This window comes from Haemorhous mexicanus, chromosome 20, assembly GCF_027477595.1.
Source record: "Haemorhous mexicanus isolate bHaeMex1 chromosome 20, bHaeMex1.pri, whole genome shotgun sequence".
NCBI classification, from domain to species: Eukaryota; Metazoa; Chordata; class Aves; order Passeriformes; family Fringillidae; genus Haemorhous; species Haemorhous mexicanus.
In genome coordinates this window covers 2236740-2264733 of record NC_082360.1, presented here as the reverse complement: position 1 = coordinate 2264733, position 27994 = coordinate 2236740, and the positions used below count along the sequence as shown (strand labels likewise).

Here is a 27994-nt window from a genome sequence, read left to right as displayed (position 1 = left end):
GTAAAAGAAGACTCTTTTCCTTCTATTTTTTATTTTTTATTAGTAGAACTGTTCCTTAGGGTGGAGCAGCAGCATACTGGGGACAAATCTCTTCGAGAGGGCATGGTGACACTTCTTGCTCTCTGTTGCAGCATGGGACTCTGGTCCAGGATAGCTCCAACCTCTGCCAGCTCTCTCATGGTCTTGTTTCTTGTGAAACAGGTAAGCTAATTCCAGAATTCACAACGGACAGTGTCAAAGGGACTTCCTAGCACGTGGCTTTTTAAGTGTCACAAACAAAAAAGCGCCTTTGTACCAAAGATCCTGCCGACGTAACAATTAATTTTTATTGCTAATTAGCCCTGAGAAATTGTGGCTGCAAAGCTGCAGAGTTTTATATCAGAACCCTCTCTGACTAAATCATTTATTGCCATTTTATTCTATCAATCCTCATTCATGAATAATGAATGTGAATAATGTGAACAATGAAAGGGAATAAATTATGTCTACAACCGTGTGCACCATCACTTCTCATACCAGTACTGGTCAGCATTGAATTGTATTTGTTTTTCTGTTTTTCTACCAGATAAAAACACTGCTATGAGTCACATTTGTTTTCTCCTGGTTTTTCTCTGTTCTAAACCCAGCTTTGATTTGTTTCTGGCACTGACTTGTGAGCATTGAAATCTCCAGTTTGTGAAATCTGGCTGGTTTTGTTCTGCACCTCACCTTTATGCAGAAAGCAAATTAATCTGTATGAGATTCCTGCCTTTATTTCTTGTACAGATCCACTAAACCTTCTTATTTTTATTTTTATTTTTATTTTTATTTTTATTTTTATTTTTATTTTTATTTTTATTTTTATTTTTATTTTTATTCTTATTCTTATTCTTATTTTTATTCTTATTTTTATTCTTATTTTTATTTTTATTTTTTCCCCTAAATCTTTACAAAATTCTAAACGCTTACTTCTTACTTTCCTTATAAATAGGAGGGGTTTAGGTACTTAATGAAAAATATTGAATAATGAAAAATTACACTGAGAAAATATCTCAGTGTAATTCACTTCAAGGAAATTTCCATGTAGGTTTTTAGTAATTCTTATTTCTTTATGAATATCAATCTTAATCTGAATAAAAATTTTTAAACAGTTACTGATATTTGGTAAATTTGAATTTAACTGAATAAAATTTCACAGATATATTTAGGGTCCATTTATTTGAAGTGTATGAGCATCAGGACAATAAACTGAAAGCAAAAAGGTATTTCTATCCACTTAATCTCCATTTTCTCGGGTTTCTAAGAAAGTGGGTTTGCAGCTGTTTGTGCTGTAGAGCCAATATCTGTGTTTCTAACATTTCTATAAAGAAAAAATTACCAGGGGACAAATATATATATATTTGTAAAGAAAATATTCCTAATATTTTAAATAATTAAAATCTAGAGCTTATCTGCAGAGAGCTTCTGTTTATAGAACTGAAACAACTCTCAGATTTGTGAGACACCTCAGCCAAAGCATTAATTCCATCAATGCTGACAAAACATCTCCCAAATTCTTCTGTGAAATCAAAACTTTGCTAGACTAATCACAGGGAATTAATTTCTCATGGTGGCTCTTGCAACTTGTTTAAAGAAATATGTGCTGCATTTCATTATATTTTATTTCATAAGAAAGAAACATTTAGAAGAATGACAGCAATAAATCTGTTAAAAATATATAAATACACTATATCTGTATTTTCATAAATACAGAAATACACTATATCAAATACTATATCAAATACATAAATACACTATATCTGTATTTTCATAAATACAGAAGTACACTATATCATACAAATACATAAATACACTATATCTGTATTTTCATAAATACAGAAATACACTATATCAAATACTATATCAAATACATAAATACACTATATCTGTATTTTCATAACTATAGAAGTACACTACATCATACAAATACATAAATACACTATATCTGTATTTTCATAAATACAGAAATACACTGTATCAAATACTATATCAAACACATAAATACACTATATCTGTATTTTCATAAATACAGAAATACACTATATCAAATACTATATCAAATACATAAATACACTATATCTGTATTTTCATAACTATAGAAGTACACTACATCATACAAATACATAAATACACTATATCTGTATTTTCATAAATACAGAAGTACACTACATCATACAAATACATAAATACACTATATCTGTATTTTCATAAATACAGAAATACATCATATCAAATTCATAAATATATATCTGTATTTTCTAGCAAAATCCTCTATAGATAGGAAAAATATCCATCAGACTAAACCTGGATTAGGGCTGAAAGAATGAATAAATATTTTTCAGCTTTTATTTGTAGTTTATGCCCAAATTGAAGGGGCTTTTTTCTGTCCATAAGAGCATGGCCTGAATAAACAGAAACATTTCATTTCACTGCCAGCTTAGTATAAAAAGTTAAAAGGGTGAAATTCTGACTGTACTGTGGTCAGGTATGAAAAACTTAAATTCAAACCTGTCTGCAACCAGATATAATCCATTTCCTAAATGAAAACTTCAGGCAGCATTTTGTTCTGCATCCAACCAGTGTCTCACCAGCGGGGTCTGCCTGGTGCAATCTCAATAAATGCCCAGACACTTCCAGGGAGTTTTGGTTCAATTTCCTCATGGGTCAACTTCAGGGGCCAGGCTGGCAGGCTGAGGCAGTTCCTTTTTTACCAAAACAACTTCAGACAACCTGAAATGATGTCCAGGGTAGGGCAAAAGCTCGTGGGCTGTCTGAGCTTCTGTCTTAGACATGGGAGTTTAATTTTCCCCAGCCAGAAATCCTGTTTGAAAGCAGTGGCCAAATGGCAACTGCAGATCAAAGGCTGAGTGTTTCCACTGGTTGGGATCGTGGGAAATGTCCCTGGAAGTTTCTGTTTCTACCCTGGAGCTTGCACTGGATCTAACCCAAAACTTGGATCATCACAGAACTTCCCTGGGGTTTGTAATCACAACCTGAGTTTGGCATTTGAGGTGTTTGCTGGGGGTGGCATTCACATTTTCTGAAAAATCCCTTTGCCCAGGATTTCTCTCCTGGGAAGCCTCAGAGAAAAAGGAAAACAATAATTGTCTCATTTGCTTCTCCTGTTTTGCTCACACGTGGAATGTGTTTGGGGATTGTTCACCCACAGGTGATTGTTCCATTGGTTTCATGTGAGTTGTTTTGTCTCCTTGGCCAGTCAGGGCCAGGCTGTGTCTGGAGAGAGTCAGGAGTTTTCACTGTTATCTTTTTAACCTTCTGTAAGTATCCTTTCTGTACTCTTTAGTATAGTTTAGTACAGCATTCTTTAACATAATACAGATCATAAAATAATAAATCAGCCTTCTGAGAACATGGAGTCAGATCCATCATCCCTTCCTGCCACGGGGCACCCCACAAATAAAATAGTTGGGTCTGTCAGAATGCAGCCAAAGGCTATGTGACCAAAAAAAATTTATCTCACAAATATTTACACCAATAGTGACCAGATATTTGCTATGTGGCCAAAACTAATTTATCTCACAAATATTTACACCAATAGTGTCAAGGTCACTATTATATATATATATATATTTGGCCACTGTGTGACCAAAACAAATTTATCTCACAAGTATTTATATGAAGAGTGACCAGGTATTGGCTATGTGACCAAAACTAATTTATTTCACAAATATTTACACCAATAGTGACCAGGCATTGGGTGTGTGACCACCAAAACAGATTTATCTCACAGATATTTACATCATTAGTGACCAGGCATTGGGTGTGTGACTGAACCTGCAGATTTGAGAAAATGGGACAATTCCATCAGGAAATGATGTGGGGCTGTCATTTAGACCTAACCTGCTCCTCACTCTTGTTGGGTGAGCTTCTCCATGGCTGTGCACCACAGAGTTCCTCAGCTCCAGGAGCTTCCCTGGGCTGTGCATCACTGAGTTCCTGAGCTCCAGGAGATCCCCATGGCAGTGCACCACAGAGTTCCTCAGCTCCAGGAGCTTCTCCATGGCTGTGCACCACAGAGTTCCTGAGCTCCTGGAGCTTCCCTGGGCTGTGCACCACTGAGTTCCTCAGCTCCAGGAGATCCCCCTGGCTGTGCATCACTGAGTTCCTCAGCTCCAGGAGATCCCCCTGGCTGTGCACCACAGAGTTCCTGAGCTCCAGGAGATCCCCCTGGCTGTGCATCACAGAGTTCCTCAGCTCCAGGAGCTTCTCCATGGCTGTGCATCACTGAGTTCCTGAGCTCCAGGAGCTTCCCTGGGCTGTGCACCCCTGAGTTCCTGAGCTCCAGGAACATTCCTGTCTCCAGGAATGGAACCCAGCCAGCTGCAGGTAGCCACGGCCAGGTTCCCTCTGCATTCCCTGGGCTGTTTTACACATTTGTTTATCAGAATTGGAGTGTTCTTCCTCCAGCCCAGCAGTTCTGTCCCAAATAAGTCATCTCCAAGGCTCTGCCTCTTCAGATGGGGTTCACTGACCCACCAGTGTCTGAGGAGTCTCCCCTGGCTCCCAGGATTTTGAGGCCTGCAGGAGGGAAATGTCAAGATTTTTTTTTTTTTAATTTGGAAACATGCATTCCTTTCTCATGGCTGCTGTAAATATTCTCTCCTTATCTTGCAAGCCCATCCACGGAAGAATGATTTTAGTTCTTCTGCTCCCTCAAGCTTAAAGTGGGTGTCTGGAAATTAGATGAGAGACTGAAAGCAGAATATTGAGCAGACAACATTTACACAGTAAAAACATGCATGAAATAGTGAGCCTGCCTAAGAGCTAGACACCAGAACACTGTTTTTGTTTTGAAAGTAAATAAATATGATTTTCTTCATTAATTTAAAACTAACCATAGGTTTAAAGGAACAAAGGTGGGGTTCACAGCCATATGTTGTTCTGGTTATATATCTCAGACAACACCAGGACAGCCACGTGTGTGTTAAAGGCAGTTTCAAAGAAAGGCTGTAGTCCAGACAAAAAGAAATTGACTTTTCCTGGGGAACTGAAAGGTGCCTTTTAGTAAAAAGATTATTTAGAAAGCTTATATTTTGTGTGCTCTCCAAATTTTGCTCATTAGAATCAGAAACGTTTCCAACCAATATTGAATTTTTCATTTTTGGTGACTTGTAGTGACAATGACCTTTGAGTGCTCAGGCCTCTGAAGGCCCTGGTGAGGAGACCAGGGGGTTTTGTTGCAGGGAGGATGGTGTTCCTTTCCATGGCTAAATAATGACCAGATCCCCAGGCTAACCCTGAGCTGGGAGCAGCACCTCCCGTTATCCTTCCTGAACTGCTTTGCTCCCAGTCAGGCATTTCTTCACCCAAACCACCAACCTTTTTTGCATTCAATTCTTCTGGTTTTAGCCATTGCTTGCCTAAACAGCAATCATCAGCTGTGGCCCTCTTAAAGACCTCTGCAGTCAGATAAGGAGGTGTTTGTCATTTTATTGAGTGGGAATTCCAGAGGGCAGAGACTCCTCTCACCTGTGGACACAGCAGGAAAGCAAACAGTGCCCTGTTGAGGCACAAAGGGCAGCGTGGTGTAAGTGGCAACTAAAGCTAAAATTTACAGAAGTCTTTCTTTAAAAAAAAAAGGGAAAAGGAAGAATAGAGAGGTGTTTATGGCACAGTTGCAGCTGCTGGTAAAATAAGTGGTCTGTGAAATGCTGGGCAGGAGTACAGAATGCACCAGAGGAAAGGTGCTAGTGGCTAAACAGCATTGCTTACTCATTACTGGTTTATTCTGCTTTTTTTTTTTTGCTGCAATACTCAACCAGGTGTGCTTGATTACCTTTAAAATATTCTAAAGCCAAAAAGCTCTTTATTTTTTTTCTACCATTTTTTCCTCCATTCTCCTAAATAAATTTTCACCTCTCCTCTTTCTCTCCTCATTCCTTCAGACTTTTTTCACCTATCATTTTTTTCCTTCACTCTCCTAATTTAATTTTCACCTCTCCTCTTTCTCTCCTCATTCCTTCAGACTTTTTTTTACCTATCATTTTTTTCCTTCACTCTCCTCTCCTCATTTCTCCCATTTCAGACCAGAATTTCTTGTAATGGAAAGAAACCTGTCATTGAGGACTGAAAGGTTCTAACTGATTTTTCTCGTGCACAGTATTTTCACTCCCAGGCCAAAGGTTCTCTGCTGGAAAAAACCACTACTGGATGGAACAAATACAAACAGGAGTGCCTGAAAATGCTGCAGGAATCATCTGTGGGTAGTGGTAAGGAATTCAGCAAGGAAGAAATTCATTGAGTAAGACTGATGAATCTGCAAATATTGACTTGCTGTCCCTAAGTTCTACATGTAGAACAATTCACCTGACACAAATATTAACCTCAAGTCCCTTGTTGTGGTCATACAATCATAAAATCACAGAATCACAGAGCCCCCTGAGCTGGAAGGACCCACAAGGATCACCCAGTGCACCCCTGTCCCTGCCCAGACCCCCAGCAACCCCACCCTGGGCATTCTTGGCATCCCCTGGGGGAAGAACCTTTCCCTGAGATCCAACCTGCCCTGGCACAGCCCCAGCCATTCCCTGGGCTCTGTCACAGAGCAGAGTCTGGAGCTGTCCCTCAGGAGGAATCTGCACACCCTGGGGAGGTCTGACCTCAGCTTCCTTGTCATTTCCAGCCAAAACTTATCCCATACCCAACATTTATCTGCAATATCTCATTGCTCTGGAGCTGCTCCCACGTTCCCTGGAACAGAACAGAGTGGTTTCCATGGCTGCTCATGGTCTGCACAACTTTTTGTGAAACTTTCATTTGCTTCTCTCCCCAGGAGTCCATTGCAATGGGACATTTGATCAGTTTGTTTGCTGGCCTTACTCACCCCCAGGAAATGTCTCTGTTCCTTGTCCTTCATATTTGCCCTGGCTGGAAAATGGTAATGTGAAAGGGCTGGTGTGAAAGTGCTACTAAAATATATCTTTATATTATATATTAAATACATTAGATAATAATAGATTTGATATCCTTTTGATATATTTGATACCATTAATAATATCCTTTTTATGCTAATAAGCATGAAGTTCCTATCTAATGTCCCAAACCAGCTCTTCAAAATAAACAAAAGCATCCTGCCTCCGTGGAATGGAGACTCTTTTTTCCTCTCTGAATTCCTACAAAAGCAAGATTTCTGTTCCCATTTCATGGGTGGTTTAAGGTTTTTTCCAGTGTCTAGCATTCATGCAGAGCTCCTGCTCCATCACAACCAACATTGCTCCCAGAGCAATGCTCTGAGCTCTGAGCTGAGCAAAACAAGATGTTCTGGTTGTTGCTTCCACCCTTAAACACTTTCAACTCAAAAATGGTTGGAAAAGCTCAGGTCTGATCAGAAATAAACAGGTGGCAGCTGTTGAGGACAACATCAAACAAACACCAACAGGGTCCCCACACTTAACACTAATTCCCAATTAGCATAAACTGGGACAATGCAAGGAAACCTCATCAGTCCACCCCAGCTGCTGAGGGTGCACAGAAAGGAAATATCAGCCTGCAGCACCAGTTATGACAGGAAAAGATCATTCCCTGATCAAATCCTTGTGCAGTTTTGACTGCACAATCTGGTCAAAGAATTCCCCCTTCACGAGCTTAATGAGGAGAAATGAATAAATGAGATGTCTTTGGGCTTCTCTTTGGGATGTACTCTGTGGGGTTTCTGGGAATTTATTTTTATACAGGTACATCCTGGGAATTTATTTCTGCTGGACTACATTCCTACTTTGTCCTATATAACTATAAAAAATATATTGACAAAAGAAAAGTGGGGTTTTTTCTTTTTTTTTTTTTTTTTTTTGTTTTTGAGTGTGGGTGGTGTAGAGGCTGTTGTGGAGGTAGAAATCTTTCAAACATGTATGAAAAATGAAATCTCCTTTGACCTTTCAAACTAAAACTCTGTTTACTTTCAGGAAGTGTAGGACATGTATACAGAGTCTGCTTGGATGAAGGGATTTGGCAAACAAAGGAAAATTCCACAGACATTTGGAGGGATAGTTCAGAATGTTCTGAGAAAAATCATTTCCAAAAAAATGTAAGTATGTTTTATATTACAGTTAAAAACTTTAATCTTCTTAATCCCTTCTTGAGTAACTGACAAAACATTGCCATTTACTACCTGCAAAGCATCTTCAGATTTCATTTAAATTACCAGATGGAAAGTTGTTATTTTATTTACAAGAAGCAGAAAAGAAAACACTAAAGAAGGGGATTCCTGTTTTAGATGCCACAAGTGATTTTCTGTTGAGAGTCCAGTGTTCCATGTGCTGATTTTCTCCTAATAAAACAGAAAAACACTGCAATTTACCAGGCAAGTGACATCCCAGCATCTCACACTGGTCTGTGAAAGTCAGCTCAGCTTCTCTCCTGAGCCTCTCAGCATTTAATGAGCTGTTAATTGGTTATTTGAAATTTAGCTGGGCAGAGGCTGTAGGATTCCCCCTCATCTGATGCCATCCTTCCTGTATTTCTCAAGTTGCATCGAGCCAGGGGCTGGGCTTTGTCAGCCCAACTTCTTTTGCCAAGGAATTCAGATTTCCGTTAAATTACCAGATGGAAAGTTGTTATTTTATTTATAAGAAGCAGAAAAGAAAACACTAAAGAAGGGGATTCCTGCTTTAGATGCCACAAGTGATTTTCTGTTCAGAGTCCAGTGTTCCACGTGCTGATTTTCTCCTGATAAAACAGAAAAACACTGCAACTTGTCAGCAAGTGACATCCTAGCATCTCACATTGGTCTGTTAAAGGCAGCTCAGCTCCTCTCCTGAGCCTCTCAGCATTTAATGAGCTGTTAATTGGTTATTTGAGAGTTAGCTGGGCAGAGGCTGCAGGATTCCCCCTCATCTGATGCCATCCTTCCTGTATTTCTCATGTTGCATCGGGCCAGGGGCTGGGCTTTGTCAGCTCAACTTCTTTTGACATGGAATTCAGATTTCATTTAAATTACCAGACAGAAAGCTGTTATATCGTTTATAGGAAGCAGAACAGAAAATATTAAAGAAGGGGATTCCTGTTTTAGATGCCACAAGTGATTTTCTGTTGAGAGTCCAGTGTTCCATGTGCTGATTTTCTCCTAATAAAACAGAAAAACACTGCAATTTACCAGGCAAGTGACATCCCAGCATCTCACACTGGTCTGTGAAAGTCAGCTCAGCTCCTCTCCTGAGCCTCTCAGCATTTAATGAGCTGTTAATTGGTTATTTGAAATTTAGCTGGGCAGAGGCTGCAGGATTCCCCCTCATCTGATGCCATCCTTCCTGTATTTCTCATGTTGCATCGAGCCAGGGGCTGGGCTTTGTCAGCCCAACTTCTTTTGCCAAGGAATTCAGATTTCATTTAAATTACCAGATTTAATTTCACCAAATTACCAGTTGTTATTTTATTTACAAGAAGCAGAAAGGAAAATATTAAAGAAGGGAATTCCTGCTTTAGATGCCACAAGTGATTTTCTGCCCAACTTCTTTTGCCATGGAATTCAGAATTAGCTCTCTTAGGTAAGCACTGTCACCACTGGTTTTTTAATTTAATGCTGAGTGAGTGGTCCTTCTTACTTATCAAGTACCACTGCTTTACTGATGGGTTATCAAACATTATTAGTTTAGTAACTCTGTGTATTACTACATTTTTGCTGAGCTCTTTATGTGATAAATACATGAATTTCCAAACTTTCCGTTTATTTATGCAAATATAATAAATATTCATTAGTTCTGAGTGTTCTGCAAGGTTTGTTGACCATTCTGGATGGCATATTTGATATTATTTCATCTTGTGTGACAGCAGACAATTTCTTTGAAAGCTTTAACCAGCTTTCCTAGCAGCACTAAATGTGTGCTTGTTTTGTTTTATTTAATAGAATAAATTTTATTCCATTTGTTTTATTTGATTGAATAATATGGGCAATTAGCTTGTATTATTTAATTTAAACCCCCCAAGCTGTTGGAAATAACCCAGAGCCAGTATCTTCACACATCAGAGGAATCAGCTTGCTTTCATGTGCTTTGGTGCTGCAAAATTGAAATAGCCAAGGGGATAACTTGAGATTTCTGCAAGGTTTTCACCTGCTGGAATGTTTCCATGGAGCAGAGTGACCAGCAGCTGGGGATCTCCTGCACCCACACTGCTTTCCTGGGCACCCTCACCCCCTTCAAGAGGGATTTGGTTTTATTTCTCTAACTATTGGAATTATTAGAGAAAACTGCTGGCAGGAAGACAGTGCTGAAGTCCTGGTGCTGAGTGGTGGAAGAAGAAAAACAGCAAAATCAGTGAGGAAATGACACAGGTTCCAAGAAAAGCCCTGTAGGCCAAATGTGGGTGATGAAAGCCACACATCCTGTATCTCTGCCTCTTCAGAGATGCTTTCCTTGGGCTGGAAGTTTGAAGAGTTGAGAGGCAGACATAAGCAGCTAAAATGGAAAAAAAATAGGAGAAATAAATGTTAAATTAGGCAAATTTGTGCAGGGCCAGGAGCTGGACTTCAGCAATCCGTGTGGGTACCTTCCAGCTCAGGATGTTTATGATAATCTATGAAAGTGTGAGTAGTTCCCTTCCTCCTCTGAGGTCTCATTTGTCATTCAAAGACTTTCAGGACAGCTCTAATTTAATAATTATTATTTTTTCCTTTGAACTCAAGACAGAAGTCAGTCTGTTTCAGTAGCTCCAGGCAGAGCTGGCTCCCAGAACTGTGCAGACACAGCTGTCAGTGGCTGTGTGTCCAGGCCACACACACAGGTTCAGTCATCCCTGCAGCTGTTACCCAGGGATCCATGGCAGGAACCAGCTGTGGTTTGGGGTACAAATGGTGTTTGTGCAGGAGGATCTGGGAATAGTCTGGGAAAGCCTTTGGGTTCAAAGAGAAACTCAGGGTGCAAGTGTCTTTGTCACACACTGATTTCAAAAGGCAGGGCAGAGTGTTATTGTTACATTTTCTGAAAAATCCCTTCACCAGGATTTTTCTCCTGAGAAACCTCAGAAAAGGAATTTAAACAATAATTATCTGATTGCTCAGAATGAGGTTTAGAGATTGCTCAGCAACAGGTGCAGCTTTGATTGGTTCCATGTGAATTTGTTTTACTTAACAACCAATCCCAGTCCAGCTGTGTCAGACTCTGAGTCTGTCAGGAGTTTTTATTCTCATTCTTTTCTAGCCTTCTAATGTCTCCTTTCTCTTTCTTAGTACAGTTTCAGTATATAATTTTCATATAACAATGCAATATAATGCAGTATAATGTAACACAATACAATGCAATGTAATATAATACATTCTATTCTATTCTATTCTATTCTATTCTATTCTATTCTATTCTATTCTATTCTATTCTGCCTTCTGAGAACTTGGAGTCAATTCTCATCTCTCACCTCATCCTAAAAACCCTCACAACACAGCAACAATTGGTACCCACCAGAGAGCAGGGGTCAGAATCCTGCCCTGGCTCCTTGAATGAATATTGTCTTTGTCAATGCATATTTTTTATAGTTGCAAAGGACTAGAGTAGGAATGTGATCCAGCAGAAATAAATTCCCAGAATGAACCTGAAAAGAGAAGCCTCCATCTCCCTTTATTCAGAAATGGGATCCCCAAGGTTCCTGGGCTGGGTTTCTGCCCTGTCCCCCTGCCTACATAACACATTTCTCTTCTTTGTTCCCAGGAAGAAGAACACAAACTGCTCACCACGTTGCAGCTGTTGTACACAGTAGGATATTACTTTTCTCTCATCTCACTGGTATTAGCTCTGCTTATACTTTTTTCACTCAGGTTAGTAAAAATTCACATGCATTTTAAATGTACAGAGCCCTGTACTCATATTCTTCTTCTTCTTATGAAGTTGATTATTTAGTTATGAATGAAATTATCATTTCATTTCCAGTGTTCCAGTGCCTGAAGGGGCTGCAAGAAAATCTGGGAATGAGCTTTGGAAAAGGGCATGGAGTGACAGGAGAAGGGGGAATGGCTTTGAGCTTTGGAAAAGGGCATGGAGTGACAGGAGAAGGGGAAATGGCTTTGAGCTGAAGGTGGTAGATTTAAAGTAGGTGTTAGGTGTGAGGTCATCCAGAGAAACTGCCTCATTCCTGGAAGATTTTAAGCAACCTGATCTCGTGGAAGGTGTCCTTGCCCATGGCAGGGAGGATGGAATGAGATGGGCCTCAAGATCCTTTCCACCAGACCATTCTGTTGGGCCCATGTAAATAATTTGTATTTTTCCACAGAGCAATGCAAATGCAATTTCTAAGCAGAATCCATTGATGGCAACAATCTGAATACAACAGTTGTTTTGCTGGGGTTTTGTTGGTTTTTAAAAATTTTATTTCTGTAAATTACACATATTCTGGAGGATTCATCCATTATTTTTTTCTCCCCCAGAAAACTTCACTGCACAAGAAACTACATCCACATGAATTTATTTGCATCCTTCATCCTGCGTGCTGCAGCAGTTCTTATTAAAGACTCTGTGTACTACAATATTTACTCCAAAAGACCAAATGATGAAAGTGGGTGGATTTTATACCTCACTCCAGAGGTGATGTGGTAATTCCTAGCTGATAATAAATGTGTGCTTCTAGAGGTCATAGCAGTTCCAGTTTTGGGAGTTTGCCCTGCAGCATGAGCTGTTGAGGTGTTTTTAAGCTGAGCTTTGGATGCTGGAATTTTGTGGATGAAATTTGGGGAAATCAGGAGGAAATCCTGATTGTAAGAGATTTCTTTTAAAATGAATGGGAAGAACAAATTAATTGATTGTAATAATTAGAAACAGCCACTTCAGCAAAGCATCTCACACCTTGTAGCCTTTAGAAAGAGATCTCTGTTTATTTGGCACAGTGTATATATATATATATATATATATATATATATATGTATATATACACACACATATATATGTGTATATATATATAGAGAGAGAGAGATACATATTATATAGATATTATATCTATATATTATAATATATATTATATATGCTATAATATCTATTATAATGTATATCTAATATATACATTATATTAGATATATCATTATATATTATTATATTTGATATATAATATATTGTATATGAAATATTATTATATATTAGAATATATATACACATATATATGTATATATGTATATATAGAGAGATACATATTATATAGATATTATATCTATAGATTATAATATATATTATATATACCATAATATCTATCTATTATAATGTATATCTAATATATACATTATATTAAATATATCATTATATATTATTATAATATATTTATGATATGTAATATATTGTATATGAAATATTATTATATATTAGAATATATATACACATATATATGTATATATGTATATATAGAGAGAGAGAAATACATATTATATAGATATTATATCTATATATTATAATATATATTATATATACTATAATATCTATCTATTTTAATGTATATCTAATATATACATTATAGTAGATATAGAATTATATATTATTATATATTTATGATATATAATATATTGTATATTAAATATTATTATATATTAGAATATATACCTAATATATAAATTATATATTAGATAATTATATAATAGATATTATGTATTACATTAATTATATGATATATCATATGTCTAATAATTATTGCTAGATATATTGTTTTATATTAGAGAACTAAATATTTATAAATATTATAATGATAGAGTATTTATAAATATTATAAATATTTATTATTCCTGTATGTTTTTGCAGGAATAGAGCTGTATGTTTATGTAGGAATAGAATACCTACATCAAAAATGAAAACTATCTGCAAGATAATTAGAGATAATTATTATTTTACCAGCTCACCAGTAAAAACTCTCAGATGCAGATCACGACTTGCACATTTACTCCTGGTCTCTCACCCCTGCAGACTGTGATCGTTTGCAGGACTGCCCAGTTTTTCATGCATTACTTTGTTGGGGCCAATTACTTCTGGCTGTTGGTGGAAGGCATTTACCTGCACACCTTGCTGATAACCGTGGTGCTCTCGGAGAGAAGGCTGCTGCAGATGTACCTTGTGATAGGCTGGGGTGAGTCCCAGCTGCTCCAAGCTCTGCTTTTCTTCTGCTTTGCTGAGTCACTGGAGCATGTCTTGTAAAGGAAAAAAAAAAATCTACTTCTACAGGCTTGGCTGGAATAGATTCTTCTTTTCTTTTCAGTGGTTCCAATCCTGTTTGTGGGCCCGTGGGGAATAAGCAGATCCAAGCTGGAGAACACTGGGTAGGTTAATAAATAAAAATGTCCCTTGGAATCCTGACTTTCTGTTTGCTTGGCTGTCCCTGACACAAGAACTGACCAGCAAATTAGCAGATTATGCAGCACCTGTGGAGATTTGTTACATTTTCAAGGTTCCCTTTAATATTTTACATTAAAAAAAAAAAAAACTTTTAAAAAATAATAATAAAAAAACTTCTGGGAATTCTCAGATTTCCTCACGCATTTAGCAAGGAGTAGAATGAACTTTCACTGCTCCTGAAATGTTCATCCATTTACATGAAGCAATTGGGTATTTTATATTATACCTCACTCCAGAGGTGATGTGGTAATTCATAGCTGATAATAAATGTGTGCTTCTGGAGGTCATAGCAGTTCCAGTTCTGGGAGTCTGCCCTGCAGCATCAGCTGTTGAGGTGTTTGCAAGCTGAGCTTTGGATGCTGGAATTTTGTTGATTGAAATTTGGGGTAATCAAGATGAAATCCTGATTGTAAGAGATTTCTTTTAAATGAATGGGAAGAACAAATTAATTGATTGCAATAATTAGAAACAGCCACTTCAGCAAAGCATCTCACACCTTGTAGCCTTACTAACCTGTCAGTGAGGAGAGGAGACCAGTGCTATCCTTGGAAAAGGAAATTTACCCTACAAAGGAAATCTCCCATCTACACTTTGAGTTCATTTCATATTCACTGCCACATTTAAGGAAAAAAAGTGATTTTTAATGGAGGCTCATGACCAAACCTGGTAGTGATATTTGGTGAGGGCATCAGGGACAGAAACATGCACCAGCAAGCACCAGTGGCAGCTCTGAGTGATGCTCTTGGGGACATCCCAAAAACTTTGTGGTGAGAAAAGCCAGTCACTTGTTTTTAGAATTTTAAAAGTTTAATAGTAATAAAATGGTTATAATAAGAGTAATATAATTAGAGTGATAAAAATTTGGACAATTTGGATTAGGACAATGTGAGACAATAGAAACAAAGAGTTAGGGACAGTCTGGGTGCCCCTTTCTGGGCAAAATAAGCCCAAAAAAGGACCCAGAGTTAACAGAGGATTAACCCTTAAAAGCAACAGCCTGTTGCATATTCCTACAGCTCATCCATGGTGCATCAATTCCATTCAAGCACAGGATTCTGTCTGGGCAGGGTCAGCTCCTTCCTCTGAATCCTGACTGCATCTTCAGGGCTGAATGAGGCAGGAAGAAGTTCAGAAGTTCATTTCTTTTGATAATGGAGCAATAAATTCTTTTTCTCTGAAAGATTCAGGTGTTCTGTGGCTGCTATCTTGGTGCAAGTCCTTCATTCCCTTCTTTAAAAAAGCATCTTACATAGCAAAGTTTCTATTTTAACATTGTTATAACCTAAAACTCTATTTAACACACTTAAGAAAATTAATACAGCATCACTTTCTACACAACACATAGAACATTCATTTTAATTTCTGTGAAAAGCCAATCATAAAGTACATTTTGTAACGTATTTTATAATTACAAAACACATTTTTCATCTCTGTGCTTTATGTGTGGAATCTTTTGTTCTCCCATTACTTTTTGTGGTTTCTGGAGAATTTCATTTGCACTGCCAAGATGGATAAAAAGCAACATCCAAGCCATAATCATGGTCTTACAGAGTCAGAGAAATTGTAAATGACAAGACCCTAGAGAACCTCCAGCTAATTAGCAAGAAGAAACAGGACAAATCAGAGGGTTAAAGCAGGAGAAAAAGAGACAGCTGCAAAGAAATGGAATGCATGATTTTTAGCAGCTCAAGAAGCATGGTCACAATTCCCAGTTTATTCATTTCCAGTCTCCAGTTTCAGATAGAATGGAATCATTCCTACCTAAATTACCTGAGGGTTTGGTGTCACGTTTTGTGGATTCAAAGACTGAGTTTGCCAGGTAGTTCTGAAGTTTATGGTCCAGGGAAACCTTTATCAACATCCATGTGGAAAGGTCTTCAGAGCTGTTGGTGAAACTCTTTCTGGTTTTATTCCATTTCTTTTGGGGGCCACCTGAAAAAGCTGAACTTCATCAAGTTCCTTTTGAAATAAACAGACAAGTTATGTGAGCATTCTAACTTTATTTTTTTCCTATGAAAATGATTATTCTTTAAATTATTCTCCAGGTGCTGGGGAACAAATGAACACATGGGGATCTGGTGGATCATCCGAGGACCAATGTTGTTTTCCATTGCAGTAAGAATTATATAACCTGAATTTTTTCCCTCCTTGATCTTAGTGCCATTTTGGTCCTTCAGAATTTTGGAACAGATAAGATACAGTTTCCTACCACAGAAAGATCAAAATAATATTTCATATTTCAACAATTTTCATAATATGTCACGCTTCAATAATTTCATAATATTTCAATTTTCCCATAAAGTGACAGAAGGGATAAAGTTCTGTTCAAAAAATGCAGAAGCAGGGTTCTGTGTTTAAAACATGAAATGTGATTTTGTAGAGGAAGATCATGTATCAAATGATATGTCAGGCTGAATAAGGCAATGCTGTTACTCCATTCTGCATATTTGGTATGTGACAATCACCTGCTTCTATTCCAGCCTCAGCCCAGCTGCATTCCAGTTATTTGGTAGCAAATTTTGCAGGTGTTTAATATCAATTACACATTTATTTAATTGTTAACTGATGAGTGTAATGACATTTGCTGTAAAATGGTGACAAGTTTTGCAAGTGTTTAATATCAATTACCCATTTATTTAATTGTTAACTGATGAGTGTAATGACATTTGCTGTAAGATGGTGACAAGTTTTGCAAGTGTTTAAAATCAATTACCCATTTATTTAATTGCTAACTGATGAGTGTAATGACATTTGCTCTAAGTAAACCAAATGTGTTTTCCTTCGAGGTTAACTTTGGCATCTTCTTAAAAATTCTCAGAATGCTGATTTCCAAACTGAAAGCTCAGCAAATGACCTTCCATGACTACAAATACAGGTGTGTAACAAATGACTCAGAAGTCCTGACAGCTTTTTTCTTGAGTTAGGTCTTATGAGCTCTTATTCAATTTATCACACTTGAGACAGCTTAGCTACTTTGAATGGTATAAGATTTGTGGGGTGGTTTTTTGAGGTAGTGTGGGAAACAGAAAAAGTTTAATAAAAGGCAAAATAACAAAGCTTTTTTAGAGGAAAAACTGAGCTGGGGGTAAGAGGTTTTTGTTAAAACACTCCATAAAAGTGATTATTTCTTTTGTTCTCTTCTTTTTCTAGTGAATTGCTTAGGTGGGACTTTTTGGCCTCTGTCCAGTTGGGTAGCCCTAGGTCTGAGGTGAAGTTTTAAAGGTGTTCTGAGGTGTCTTTTTACTAAATTGAGGAGAGAAACTTTTGGGCTTTTTGGGTTTTTTTTAAGTAGACAAAGAATAATTTGGTCACTTTGTTAAAAATGGGTACATTCCTCCAAAGTCCTGGCCCCTTTTTAAACATTTTGTCACATCAAAAACTTGTCAGTTTCCCCTAAATCTGTATCCAGCACCACCAGGAGTAACAGATACTCAGAATATGGGAAATAGCAATATTCTGAATAGATATTCAGAGCAGGAGGGCAGGCTCCACAGACATTTCCATATCTGGGAGCAAAGGCAGCTCAGCACTTGTGTTGAGCTTTGGGGGCATTTTCACAAGTTTTTCTTTTTTCTTTTGTTCTTTCTGAGATCTCTGCCCTCAGGTATCTCCTCTCACTCCCTTGGCTCTGCTGCTGTGACACATCTTTCCCTTTGTCACCAAAATTTGGGAAGAAAAAGAAAAAACCCCCCAGCACTATGTTTGTGGCATGACTGAGAATCAGAATTACTTTATTCTGGCCAGGATGTGCCATGGAAAACATTTCCTTTACACAAGCCTTTTAACTAGACTTTCCACAGATTTCTGCCTACATTCTTCTCAAAATCACAAAACTGCTACTGCCATCCCAAAGTCAGAATATTTAGGGCATGTTTTTGGAATAATTTCTTTGTCTTTGAGCTTTTGATTTTTGTCACCAAGGATGTTTAAAAAACACAATCATGAAACCTTTTCTTTTTAAGATTGGCAAGATCTACACTTGTTCTGATTCCATTGCTGGGGATCCACGAATTTGTGTTTACCTTCATCACTGATGAACAGGTGGAAGGACTTTCAAGACATATAAGACTTTTCATTCAGCTGACAATGAGCTCATTTCATGTAAGTTCTGAAAATATTGTGTTTTGTGTTTTGCAAATATTGTTTTTAGGGTTCATAGATCCATGTGTATCTGCTGCTCACTACAGCTACAGTGAATTCTGATTTAATATTTCATCCCAACCTACAATATCTCTAAATACACTCCTGCAGTAACAAGATAAAACACTCATAAATAAATATGATAGTTCCAAACACCAAAAAAGGAATCTGACAATTAAAAGGTGTCCTCTGGTAGTAGGTGACAGCTCATCACAGAGCCCTGCAAACAGGATTAAAATGGTCCATTTAAAACACTGCCAGCCAAAATCATAACCATGAGAATGTCATCCAAGGCTTGGGCTCCATTTTCCTCAAGGATGTTTGTTCACCTTACCTGCAAAGTGACACTGCCAGGTGCAGCCTCACAAAGTGCTCCACACCTGCATCCATTCCTAGTTAGTTCTAGGAGAAAATTGATCAGAGCCTTCACATGATGGAGCAGAAAAATGGAGCAGCATCTGCAGGTGGGAAAGAAGTTTCTCACTGTGATATAGGTTATAAAATAATTCGTGCTGTAGGAAATTAAACCCACAGCATTTTGTGTGCCCAGCCAGTGTTGATAACAAGCAGTGATAGAGTGGGTGATAAAAATGTGGATTGAAACACCAGGAGGACACTGCCCCAGGGATGGATATTTCAAGGGATTTCTTTCTGTCTGACAAGACCCCAGCAGGAGGCATTTGATGGGCATCAGCAGAAGTTTATGCCAGGAAGTTTTCACCTGACAGGATTCCAGCAATTCTCCACCAGGATATTCAGGAATTATCGATTCTGGGAAACGCGGCAGCAAGAAAGAAGAAACTACAACAATATGCTAAAATATGCTAAAATATGCTAAAGAAGGGCCCTTCCAGAGCCCAAAGCACTGTATGAAACAAACCCCTTAGAAATGGCATTTGGAGACCCACAGGGACTTTGGTGTGATAGAGGCCAAACCCTGAGTCTCCCCCACCCTGATCGCCTGGCTCAGAGTCGATTCGCTCGTGGCTTTTTCCAAATTTCTACTTTGATAATTGAATAAATTTCCCTAATTGTTAAATTGGAGTATTCATTCAGAACATCACCCACCCAGCCAGGAGGGTTTTAGAGGGTTCAGGCACTTGGCTCCTCTTCAGTGCCCCTGCCTTGGTTTGGTTTGAGCAGGAGGGAGCGTGGCTGTGGGTCTGGGCTGCAGGACAGGTGAAGGAGCCACACTCCAACCAAGCAGAGCTCCAAGGAGCCCAGACCCAGGGGCAGCTGGAGCTGGAGCTCAGGGTGGTTCTCAGATGGCCACTCATGCCCAGGCTGTGCCTCCCTGGAGCCATCTGCTCTCCAGCTTGCCAAGCACTGGGCACTGGCACAGACATTTCTGTCTGCCAGTCTGGAGTGCTGCAGCCCTGCTAAATATTGAATTTTTGAGAGACTCCAATGAACCTGCCCAGCAAAGTTGTCCTGTACCCACATCTCCCTGCCTTGCAGGACAGCAATTTCCAGATCTTTCTCTGCTGCAAGCCCAGGAATCTCTCTGGCCCCAGGTGGCTGCTCCTCAGCAATTCCCTGCTCTGACACTGCAGCCTGAGGCCAGCTGAGCATGGCTGCACTTTCCCCACAATTCATCTTAATTCTGGTTTTTACCTTTGCACATGAGCACCTGTGCTCTGGTGTGTGTATGCATCAGTGTTTGGGCACTGAGGCTGTAATTTAAAATTTCCACCACAGCTTGAGGGGAAAAATTTCCCAGTGGCAGCAGGGAATTCCTGGAAGGCCACAACACTGAGGAGCCTGCTGACATGGTGTTCACAAAATCCCAGGATTATTTGGGTTGGAAGGGACCTTAATGCTGGAGTATAAGTTCCTTGGTTAGAAATATCCTTACTTGGAGAGGTTGCAGTGCCTAGATGTTATTTTAAAAGTGCAGAATCATTTTAAGTGAAGATTTTATTTACTGGTTTGTAGAAAGAAATCTGATATATAAACCAGCTTACTCATCCTTGCTAAAGAACACAAACTTCATTCCTTTTAGAGAAACATGCATGAGCTTGGCAGCATGTGATGCTTTAGAAGCAAAGCTCCATTAAAAAATACCCAGAGATCTCAGCCAATGTTTATTGCAGATTCTCTTTTTTAGCTGCAGCATTATTTATGAAGGGATTAGCCAAAAAGCACATAAACTGTACCCAATTACATTTGTTTAGTCTGCAAATCTTCTCAGTAGTTTAAAAAGGCAGTTAAACTGTTTTGTTAAAGAAAAACAATTATCCCTGGGATCTCAGCTGAAGGTTTAACTCAAACATTTTCAAGGAGCACAAAATTAAATTCTAAATAGGAGCTCTGTTGTAGGTAGGATGCTGCTTTGCTTTAGGAAATGGGGCAATCCAAACATCTTGGCTCCCTTCTGCATGGAAATTGTTTCCCTCAGGAAAACAACCCACTGGTTTCTGGTGGAGAGAAGCCAGTTATTTAATGAGCAATTTATCACATTCCAATTGTCATCAGAGCTGAAGAGCAACTTTGAGGCTGAGGTGTGCATCTGTCCTTTCCTATTGGTGTTCCTGCTGATGAACATTTATTCTGAATTTCTGATTCTCCCTTTTCACTGGGATAATTCTGAACATGTGTCTTTGACAAGTCACAACACGCTGGGAAGCTTTCTAAGTGTGAAAATCAATTTACAGGGAGAAAAATGAGTAAGCATTAAAGAAACCAGGATATGAAGTGAACATTTGATGATAAATAATCAGGGAAGTTTTTCCACCTTCTGGGGGGATTTCACAGTGCCTGTCACTCCTGCTCTGACCCTGCAGCAGCAGTGAAGGAGATTCCCAGAGGATTTCCCAACTGAAATCAGCCCAGGGAGCCTCACAGGCAGCTGACCTCTGCCTTTCTCCCAGTGCCTGGCACCAGGCCAAGGAGTCTCATTTAAATCCTTTCTGCTTGGGGTGCCTGTGAGGCCAAATTCAGAGCTCATACCCCTAACAAAACCCCCCAAACCACCCAGCAGAGTCAGGAACTTTCTACCCCCCAAAAAAAGAAAACTGCCTCCAGGAGCAGCAGAAGTTCTGCATAAAAAGTTGCTCTTTAAGCTAGTAAATTTGTATTTAACATAATACATTGAAATATTTAAAATATTAGATGGGACTGCATTATATATTTATGTGATATATATGTCACATAAATATCACCTATTAATATCACCTAACTCATTAATTATCATTATCTTTATTATCATTATAATCACCTATTAACTAATATCAGCTATTATTAATACCTATTATCACCTATTATTAACTCTATAATCACCTATCAACATTAATATCACCCATTATCTAATATCACCTATTAATATCACCTATTATTAACTTTATAACCACCTATTGTTAACTCTATAATCCATTATCATTAATACCACCTATTAACTAATATCAGCTATTATTAGTACCTATTATCATCTATTATTAACTCTATAATCCCTATCATCCTTAATATCACCCATTAACTAATATCACCTATTAATATCACCTATTATTAACTTTATAACCACCTATTATTAACTCTATAATCTATTACCATTAATACCACCTATTAACTAATATCAGCTATTATTAATACCTATTATTAACTCTAATTAACTATATCTTCCTACCAGAAGCCAGGTGAAGCATGAAAAATGGCAGGAATAAAATAGATAGAGAAAGAAGTGTTGTTATTTTCCTGTCCCCATTTCCACTGGTGTGGCAGATAAACTGCACATGTGCTGAAGGAATTAATGACTCCAAATAATTCAGGACAGCTGGAAAATTAACAGCAGGCTCAGAATGCTATTGGGTAATTTTTGGGATAATGAAAAATCTTGAAGCTTCTGTGTATCTGGATTTCTTTTTTGACTTTTTGTCTGAGCAAAGCAGAAATTTTTCTGGAAAAATTAGTGTGGGAACAATCAAATGCTGTCAGGTGAACTTCACCTCTGTAGCTGCGATAGAAATATTGCCTTGGGCTCAGAGTATTTATTCTCTTCATCAGAACTTGTGTCACAGATGCCTTCAGGCAGCCAAAAAAGGCATTTCCTGGAGCAGGAGGAATAACTCTGCATCTCTGTGGGGCTGAGCTGCAGCCTTAAGCTGCTTCAGCCTGAGAGCAAACCCAGAGAGAGGCAAATGGCAACGATAATTTAATTTTGGGATTGGTTTAAAACGAGTTCCACCTGCAGGACTTTTAAGGTGTTTGTCTGAATCAGCTTAAAAGGAAAACCAGCAATTCCAAACACTGAGCACAGCTGAACTCTGAGCTAACACTAATCACTTCATATAGAAATAATTTGTGAAAAGAACCCAAAGGAGATCTCAGTAGAATCATCCACCAACCCAACCAAGCATGCAGACAATATGAGAAACCAAGCTGCATTTTTTATTTTACCACGTGAGAATAGCAGCAGTAGTTTGAAAAAAAAAAGCATTATGTGGTAGCAAAATGAAGATAAAACTGGGTTTTATAATCTGTAAATATATAATATATGTATAAAATAATTGATATAAATTTAAATTTTATATAATGATAAATAAATTATATTCATAATTTTGATACATACATATATAAAAATATATGTATATATGTATATATAAAATTATATACATATATAAATATATATAGTATATAAAATATGTACCATATAAAATTTTATATAAATTTAAATTATATACATTTTTATATAGCATTATAAATAAAACAGATTTTTAATTTTTATATATACATACATGGAAATATATGTAATATAAAGTAATTTTTATATATTTAAATTATAGAAGTATTTTTATATAATTATAATTTTATAATTATAATTTTGATAGAGGTGTATATATAAAACTATAAAAATATAGATATGTATGTAAAATATATGTAATATATAAAAATTATATAAATATAAATATTTATATATTTATATATAAATGTAAATATATAAATAAATATATATATATAAAATTTCTATTCTTCAGCATCTGCACAAGATGTGCCCTGAACTTGCCAAGGAACTGCCCAAAAAAGAAATTACTGGGTACTTCATTAATAAATAATGGCAGGCAGCTGCTTTCCTTTGTGAACATTAAGGAGCACTGTTTATATTTATGGTTTTAGCCCTTAAATTAGAGCTTGAGGTATTTCCTGCACGCTGACTTTTTCCCTCACTCCCTTTCTCTTGCAGGGTTTTTTGGTAGCAGTTCTCTATTGCTTTGCTAATGGAGAGGTAAGACACAATGCTGTGACAGAAGCTGTTAGTTCATTTCAGTAAAATGCTTTTCCTTCATTTTAGTACATTTTATTCATTTTAGTAAAATGCATTAGTGTAAAATGTATTAATGACAAGAAGGATGAACAGCTCTGCTTATTGAGAGCATGTATGCATTCTTCTGAGCTGGTAAAATTGTTCTGGGTGAAGAGAACAGCAACAACCACCACAGGTTTGGGCTCAAATGCAAAATATTCTGTCTTCTTGTAGTTAAAACCATGCCCCCCCTTCTCCTATCACTATTTGCACATGTAAAAATGTCTCTCAGCTTTTTTATACATCCCCTTTAGGCCCTGGAAGGGGCACAAAGATCTCCCCAGAGCCTTCTTTTCTCCAGGCTGAACAACCCCAGCTCTCTCAGCCCAACTTGCCACAGGTTACCTTGGGAAATGATGCTGTCTCAGTTAATTTTGAATGTTTTCTAAGCTGAATCTGTCTGTTCTCCCTGACATTTGGCCCAGGTGCAGACTGCCACTACTCACACACATCAGATTTGCAGAGGAAAATCTTTCCTAAGTCAGGGTGAGGAGGTTGGACTCTTCAGATTGATTTAGCAAACAAATCTGTTCCCACCCTGCAAGGGCCAGGTGCAAGGCAAACCCTGTTGGGGAAGATGAAACAGGAAAGCCTGATCAATGTGATTGCCTGGCAAAAGATTTTGAGAAAATGGAAACTGTAAGTGAGATTGAAATGAAAGCAAGCTTTGAGATCCCTCAGTTACTGAACACCTGGAAAACAATGGCATGGCCAGCTGAAGGCAATCCCCTTGTGATGGAGCAACACCCTCTGCTTGCAGGCAGCTCCAAGGGTCAGAGCAGACTCTGCTAGCTTGGCAGAAGGGCTCCATAGAGGAGTTTTTAGGGTTTAAAACTCCTGCAAAGAGTAGTTTTTAGGGTTTCCAAAGAGCAGTTTTTAGGCTTAGCAGAAGGGGTCCAAAGAGGAGTTTTTAGGGTTTAAAATGTAACTCAGTGTGGTAATGTAATGATTCTTATAGGCTGTATGTAAATGCTGTAGGATTTGTATCTTGTATTAGATTAGCTAGTGAGAATTAGAATATTCAGCACAGAAGAGGATTTATGGTATTGTAACGGGAACCTCACACTCTCATCCTCTTCACCACGCTCTTGCCTTCTCTCTTTACTCCTCTTTACAAGTCAAAGCTGTGTTTGGCAGCTCCCAGCAGGGCCCTGCACCCAGGCCCTTTGCAATAACCCCCAAGTTCCAAGCCCTGCCTTCAGAGATCTCTCATCTCCATCCCTCCTGACCTCCCACCCCTGTCACTCCTACAACACCCCAAAGGGGCAGGAAGCTCAGCACTTCACAGTTCCTCCCATTTTACACCTGGTGTGGGTGTCAGGCAGCTCCAGGCTGCTCCCATGCCATCACCAATGAGCATTTTCTCCTCTCCTCAGGTGAAAGCAGAGCTGCAGAAGCAGTGGTCACGGTTCCTGCTGGCAGATCCCCTCGGCTGCAAGCTCTGCTTTCTAGGGGAAAACATCAAATACCTCAGGAAATGTTCCCAGAAAAGGAAAAAGCAGCACCTCAGCAGCAGGCACCACTTCTGCCTGGAGGTGAGCAAGCCCTGGGAGCTGCAGAAGGTGCTGGGGAGGCAGAGCCCAGGGGCCAGGGCAGGCCCTCCCCAGATGAGCATGTCTGACAGCAGCGAGGGAGAGGTCACCACGGCAGAGACCACCGAGGAAGTCTTTGAGGAAAGTGAAATTTAGGGAGCTGTCCCCTGGGGCAGCCCCTGCCAGCAGCAGGGCTCAGGAAGTGTTCATCTCTCAGCTGCAGGCTGTTCAGAGCTCTGGGATCAGCAGTGAGAGGGGGAGCAGCTGATGTCCCAGGTGTTCCAGTTTCCTTGGGCCAGAACAATGTCATTTGTCTGGAGATGCCAAGCTGTGTGCCTGGGGAGAAGAGGTCTTCTGGATGGAGCAGTTTTGCTTTGAGCTGGCAGGTCTGTGGCACACACAAGGGAGCAGGATGAACTCTGGAAATCAGCAGGCTCTGGAGATATATTCTGTCAGCTTCTTCCATGTGTGACTGGCTCTGAGTCAGGGCAGGAGAAGTCAGTTTTTCCTTCTCATAGGAGTGGTTCCTAAACAGAGGGATGTGTGTGGAAGGCTCCTTCCTTCACAGACTGAAATCATACCCCATCTCAAGAAAACCACCCCAGCTTCAGAACAAACCAGACCACACACACACACATAAACACACACACATATATAAAATATAAATATACATATAACCCAAAAACCTAACTTGGGAAGAACCAAGCTTTTGCCTACATTTTTGAGCATCTTCCTAAAGTTTACTGCTGGAAATGTCTTTATGAGATGAAAAGCCAAAATACCTCAGTGGAATGTGCCCAAATGAAATGTTCTGATAGAATTTTTGTTACCTTTTTTTCTTTTTCTTTTTTTTTGACACAAGCCACTGTGACTTCTGGTTTGCCCTACATGTGTCCTTACTGACAAAACAGTGGTAAGTGCTGCCTCCACCTTCCTCCCAAGGGACCCAAAATGGATAAAGACATGGGATTGTGACAGCACCAAAAGAGAATTGTGAAATCATTCTTCCTCCATTTAACAAGAGCCTTGGTGAAGTTTTATTTCTCACATCCAAACTCATCCAGAGACCTGTGAAATGCAATCAAGTTTGTTAATCCTCTATGATTCCACTCACATAACTTAGCAGTGCTTTTCTGATTATTTATCAGGCTGCAAAGGTTTAGCCATGCAACCTCTGCCATTTATACTCTTTTATTTGCAAAGAACAGATAAACTCATTGACTAGCACTAGTTCAAGAACCTCTTTCTGGCACTTTAAAAAAGTATTTCTTTTACTGTTCTATCCGTGTTAGCCTATTTAATCAGTACCAAGTTGTATATTTCAGTGATATATTAATAAACTGTAAATGTTTGATCTATTTTAAAATAATTTAAAAACTGCAGATGAAGTTTTTTTTTTTTTTACTAGAATGTGAATTCTGCTTGTATAGAATTTTACTGCAGTGGGTTTCCTTCAGCAGCCACTAGGAACAGCAGACACCACACATGCACACTTTGTGTCTTCCTCAATTTCAAACAGACTGATCTCCTCTAGAGCCATTGTTTAAGACATTAAAGAGATTTAGAATGTGTTTTACTTAGGTGTTAGAGACATTGAAATGCTAAGATTTTATGGCATCTCAGTGAAAGAGTTTACTCTTTAATTGCATTTTAAAGATTTTCATGTGGTCAAGAAACCAGTTTTCTGTGTTTTGAACAGCAGTCCCTCTAGCTGCATTTTCTCCTCTCTGTTATGGGCTTGGGCTTTTTGCCTCTTTCAGTTTATAAAAATCAACTCTTGTTATATAAGCAAGCCCTATTGGCCTGAGGTCTAATCCAGACAAAAACAACCATCACATGGATTCCTTCAGAAAGTGCCTTTCCAAGTAGATAACAGCAAGAACACAGCATCATTTATTTTACAGAATTAATACAAGCTCCTAATTTCTAAATATTTCTAGAAGACAGCAGCGAACTTCACAGTTCACATATGTCAGAGTCAGGAAGAGATGAGTGTCCTCCTGGGAATCTGAAGGTCAGGAATCCTCCTGGGATTTTCATTCCACCCTTTGTGGAGCCCCTGGAGGGACAGGGAAAGCCTGGTGAGCTGCTAAAACCACCTGCAGCACCCAGGGATGCTGCAAGTGCACAGGAACAGTGGGAAGGAATCACTGTCACTGCTGGAAGTGAAGGGATGGGAATATTTTTAAGTTAAGAACAATTTATCGTTTAGATAAACATCAATCAGTCAGATTTTAGAGGACTAAGCACTGGGCTATAGCTTAAGAGTAGTCACAAGTTTTTTTGTTATAAGGTAATATATAACTTTCTAAAATATATTAGAAATACTATTAGAAATAATATAATATTTCTAATATATAATATATTATATTCCTAATATATTCAGAAATATTATCAACAATATTATTAATAACAGATATTTCTTTCTTCTATAAGCAACTAACAGACAGTTCCTACAGGATTTATTTTACTTTTCTAACTTCTTTTTACTTACTTCTGCTGCACTGTGGATGCTTTTATCTAATGGGCTTCTAACTCACAGGCACATATAAACTTCTGTTTTATGTTCCAAACTCTTGGCTTATTCCATACAGCCACACCCCTACATTAGAAACGTTTCATTATTTAACACAGTTTCTCTTACTTAAGGCATATTCTTACAACTATAGAAACATAAGTTTATGATTTTTCTGCTTAATGCC

At 38.4% G+C, this 27994-nt stretch overlaps 1 protein-coding gene across 1 annotated transcript; it reads left to right on the top strand.

Annotated features, from left to right (window-relative positions):
• Positions 1-13: 13 nt before the first annotated feature.
• Positions 14-26574, top strand: GLP2R (glucagon like peptide 2 receptor). Its single transcript, XM_059864560.1, has 13 exons — positions 14-201; positions 6140-6248; positions 6812-6916; positions 7941-8062; positions 11673-11779; positions 12386-12542; positions 13899-14058; positions 14188-14248; positions 16370-16439; positions 17111-17199; positions 18287-18425; positions 23641-23682; positions 25137-26574. Exons 1-13 carry the CDS (start codon positions 103-105, stop codon positions 25446-25448), a joined length of 1572 nt encoding a protein of 523 aa, XP_059720543.1. The 5' UTR covers positions 14-102; the 3' UTR covers positions 25449-26574.
• Positions 26575-27994: the final 1420 nt, after the last annotated feature.

What these genes read in the sequence shown, in the direction of transcription:
- GLP2R (XM_059864560.1), top strand. Translation starts at nt 103, where the DNA reads ATGGTGACACTTCTTGCTCTCTGTTGCAGCATGGGACTCTGGTCCAGG. An exon ending in GTACCTTGTGATAGGCTGGG is followed by an intron (nt 14,059 to 14,187) that starts GTGAGTCCCAGC and finishes TTTTCTTTTCAG; the next exon opens with TGGTTCCAATCCTGTTTGTG. An exon ending in TTCCATGACTACAAATACAG is followed by an intron (nt 17,200 to 18,286) that starts GTGTGTAACAAA and finishes TTTCTTTTTAAG; the next exon opens with ATTGGCAAGATCTACACTTG.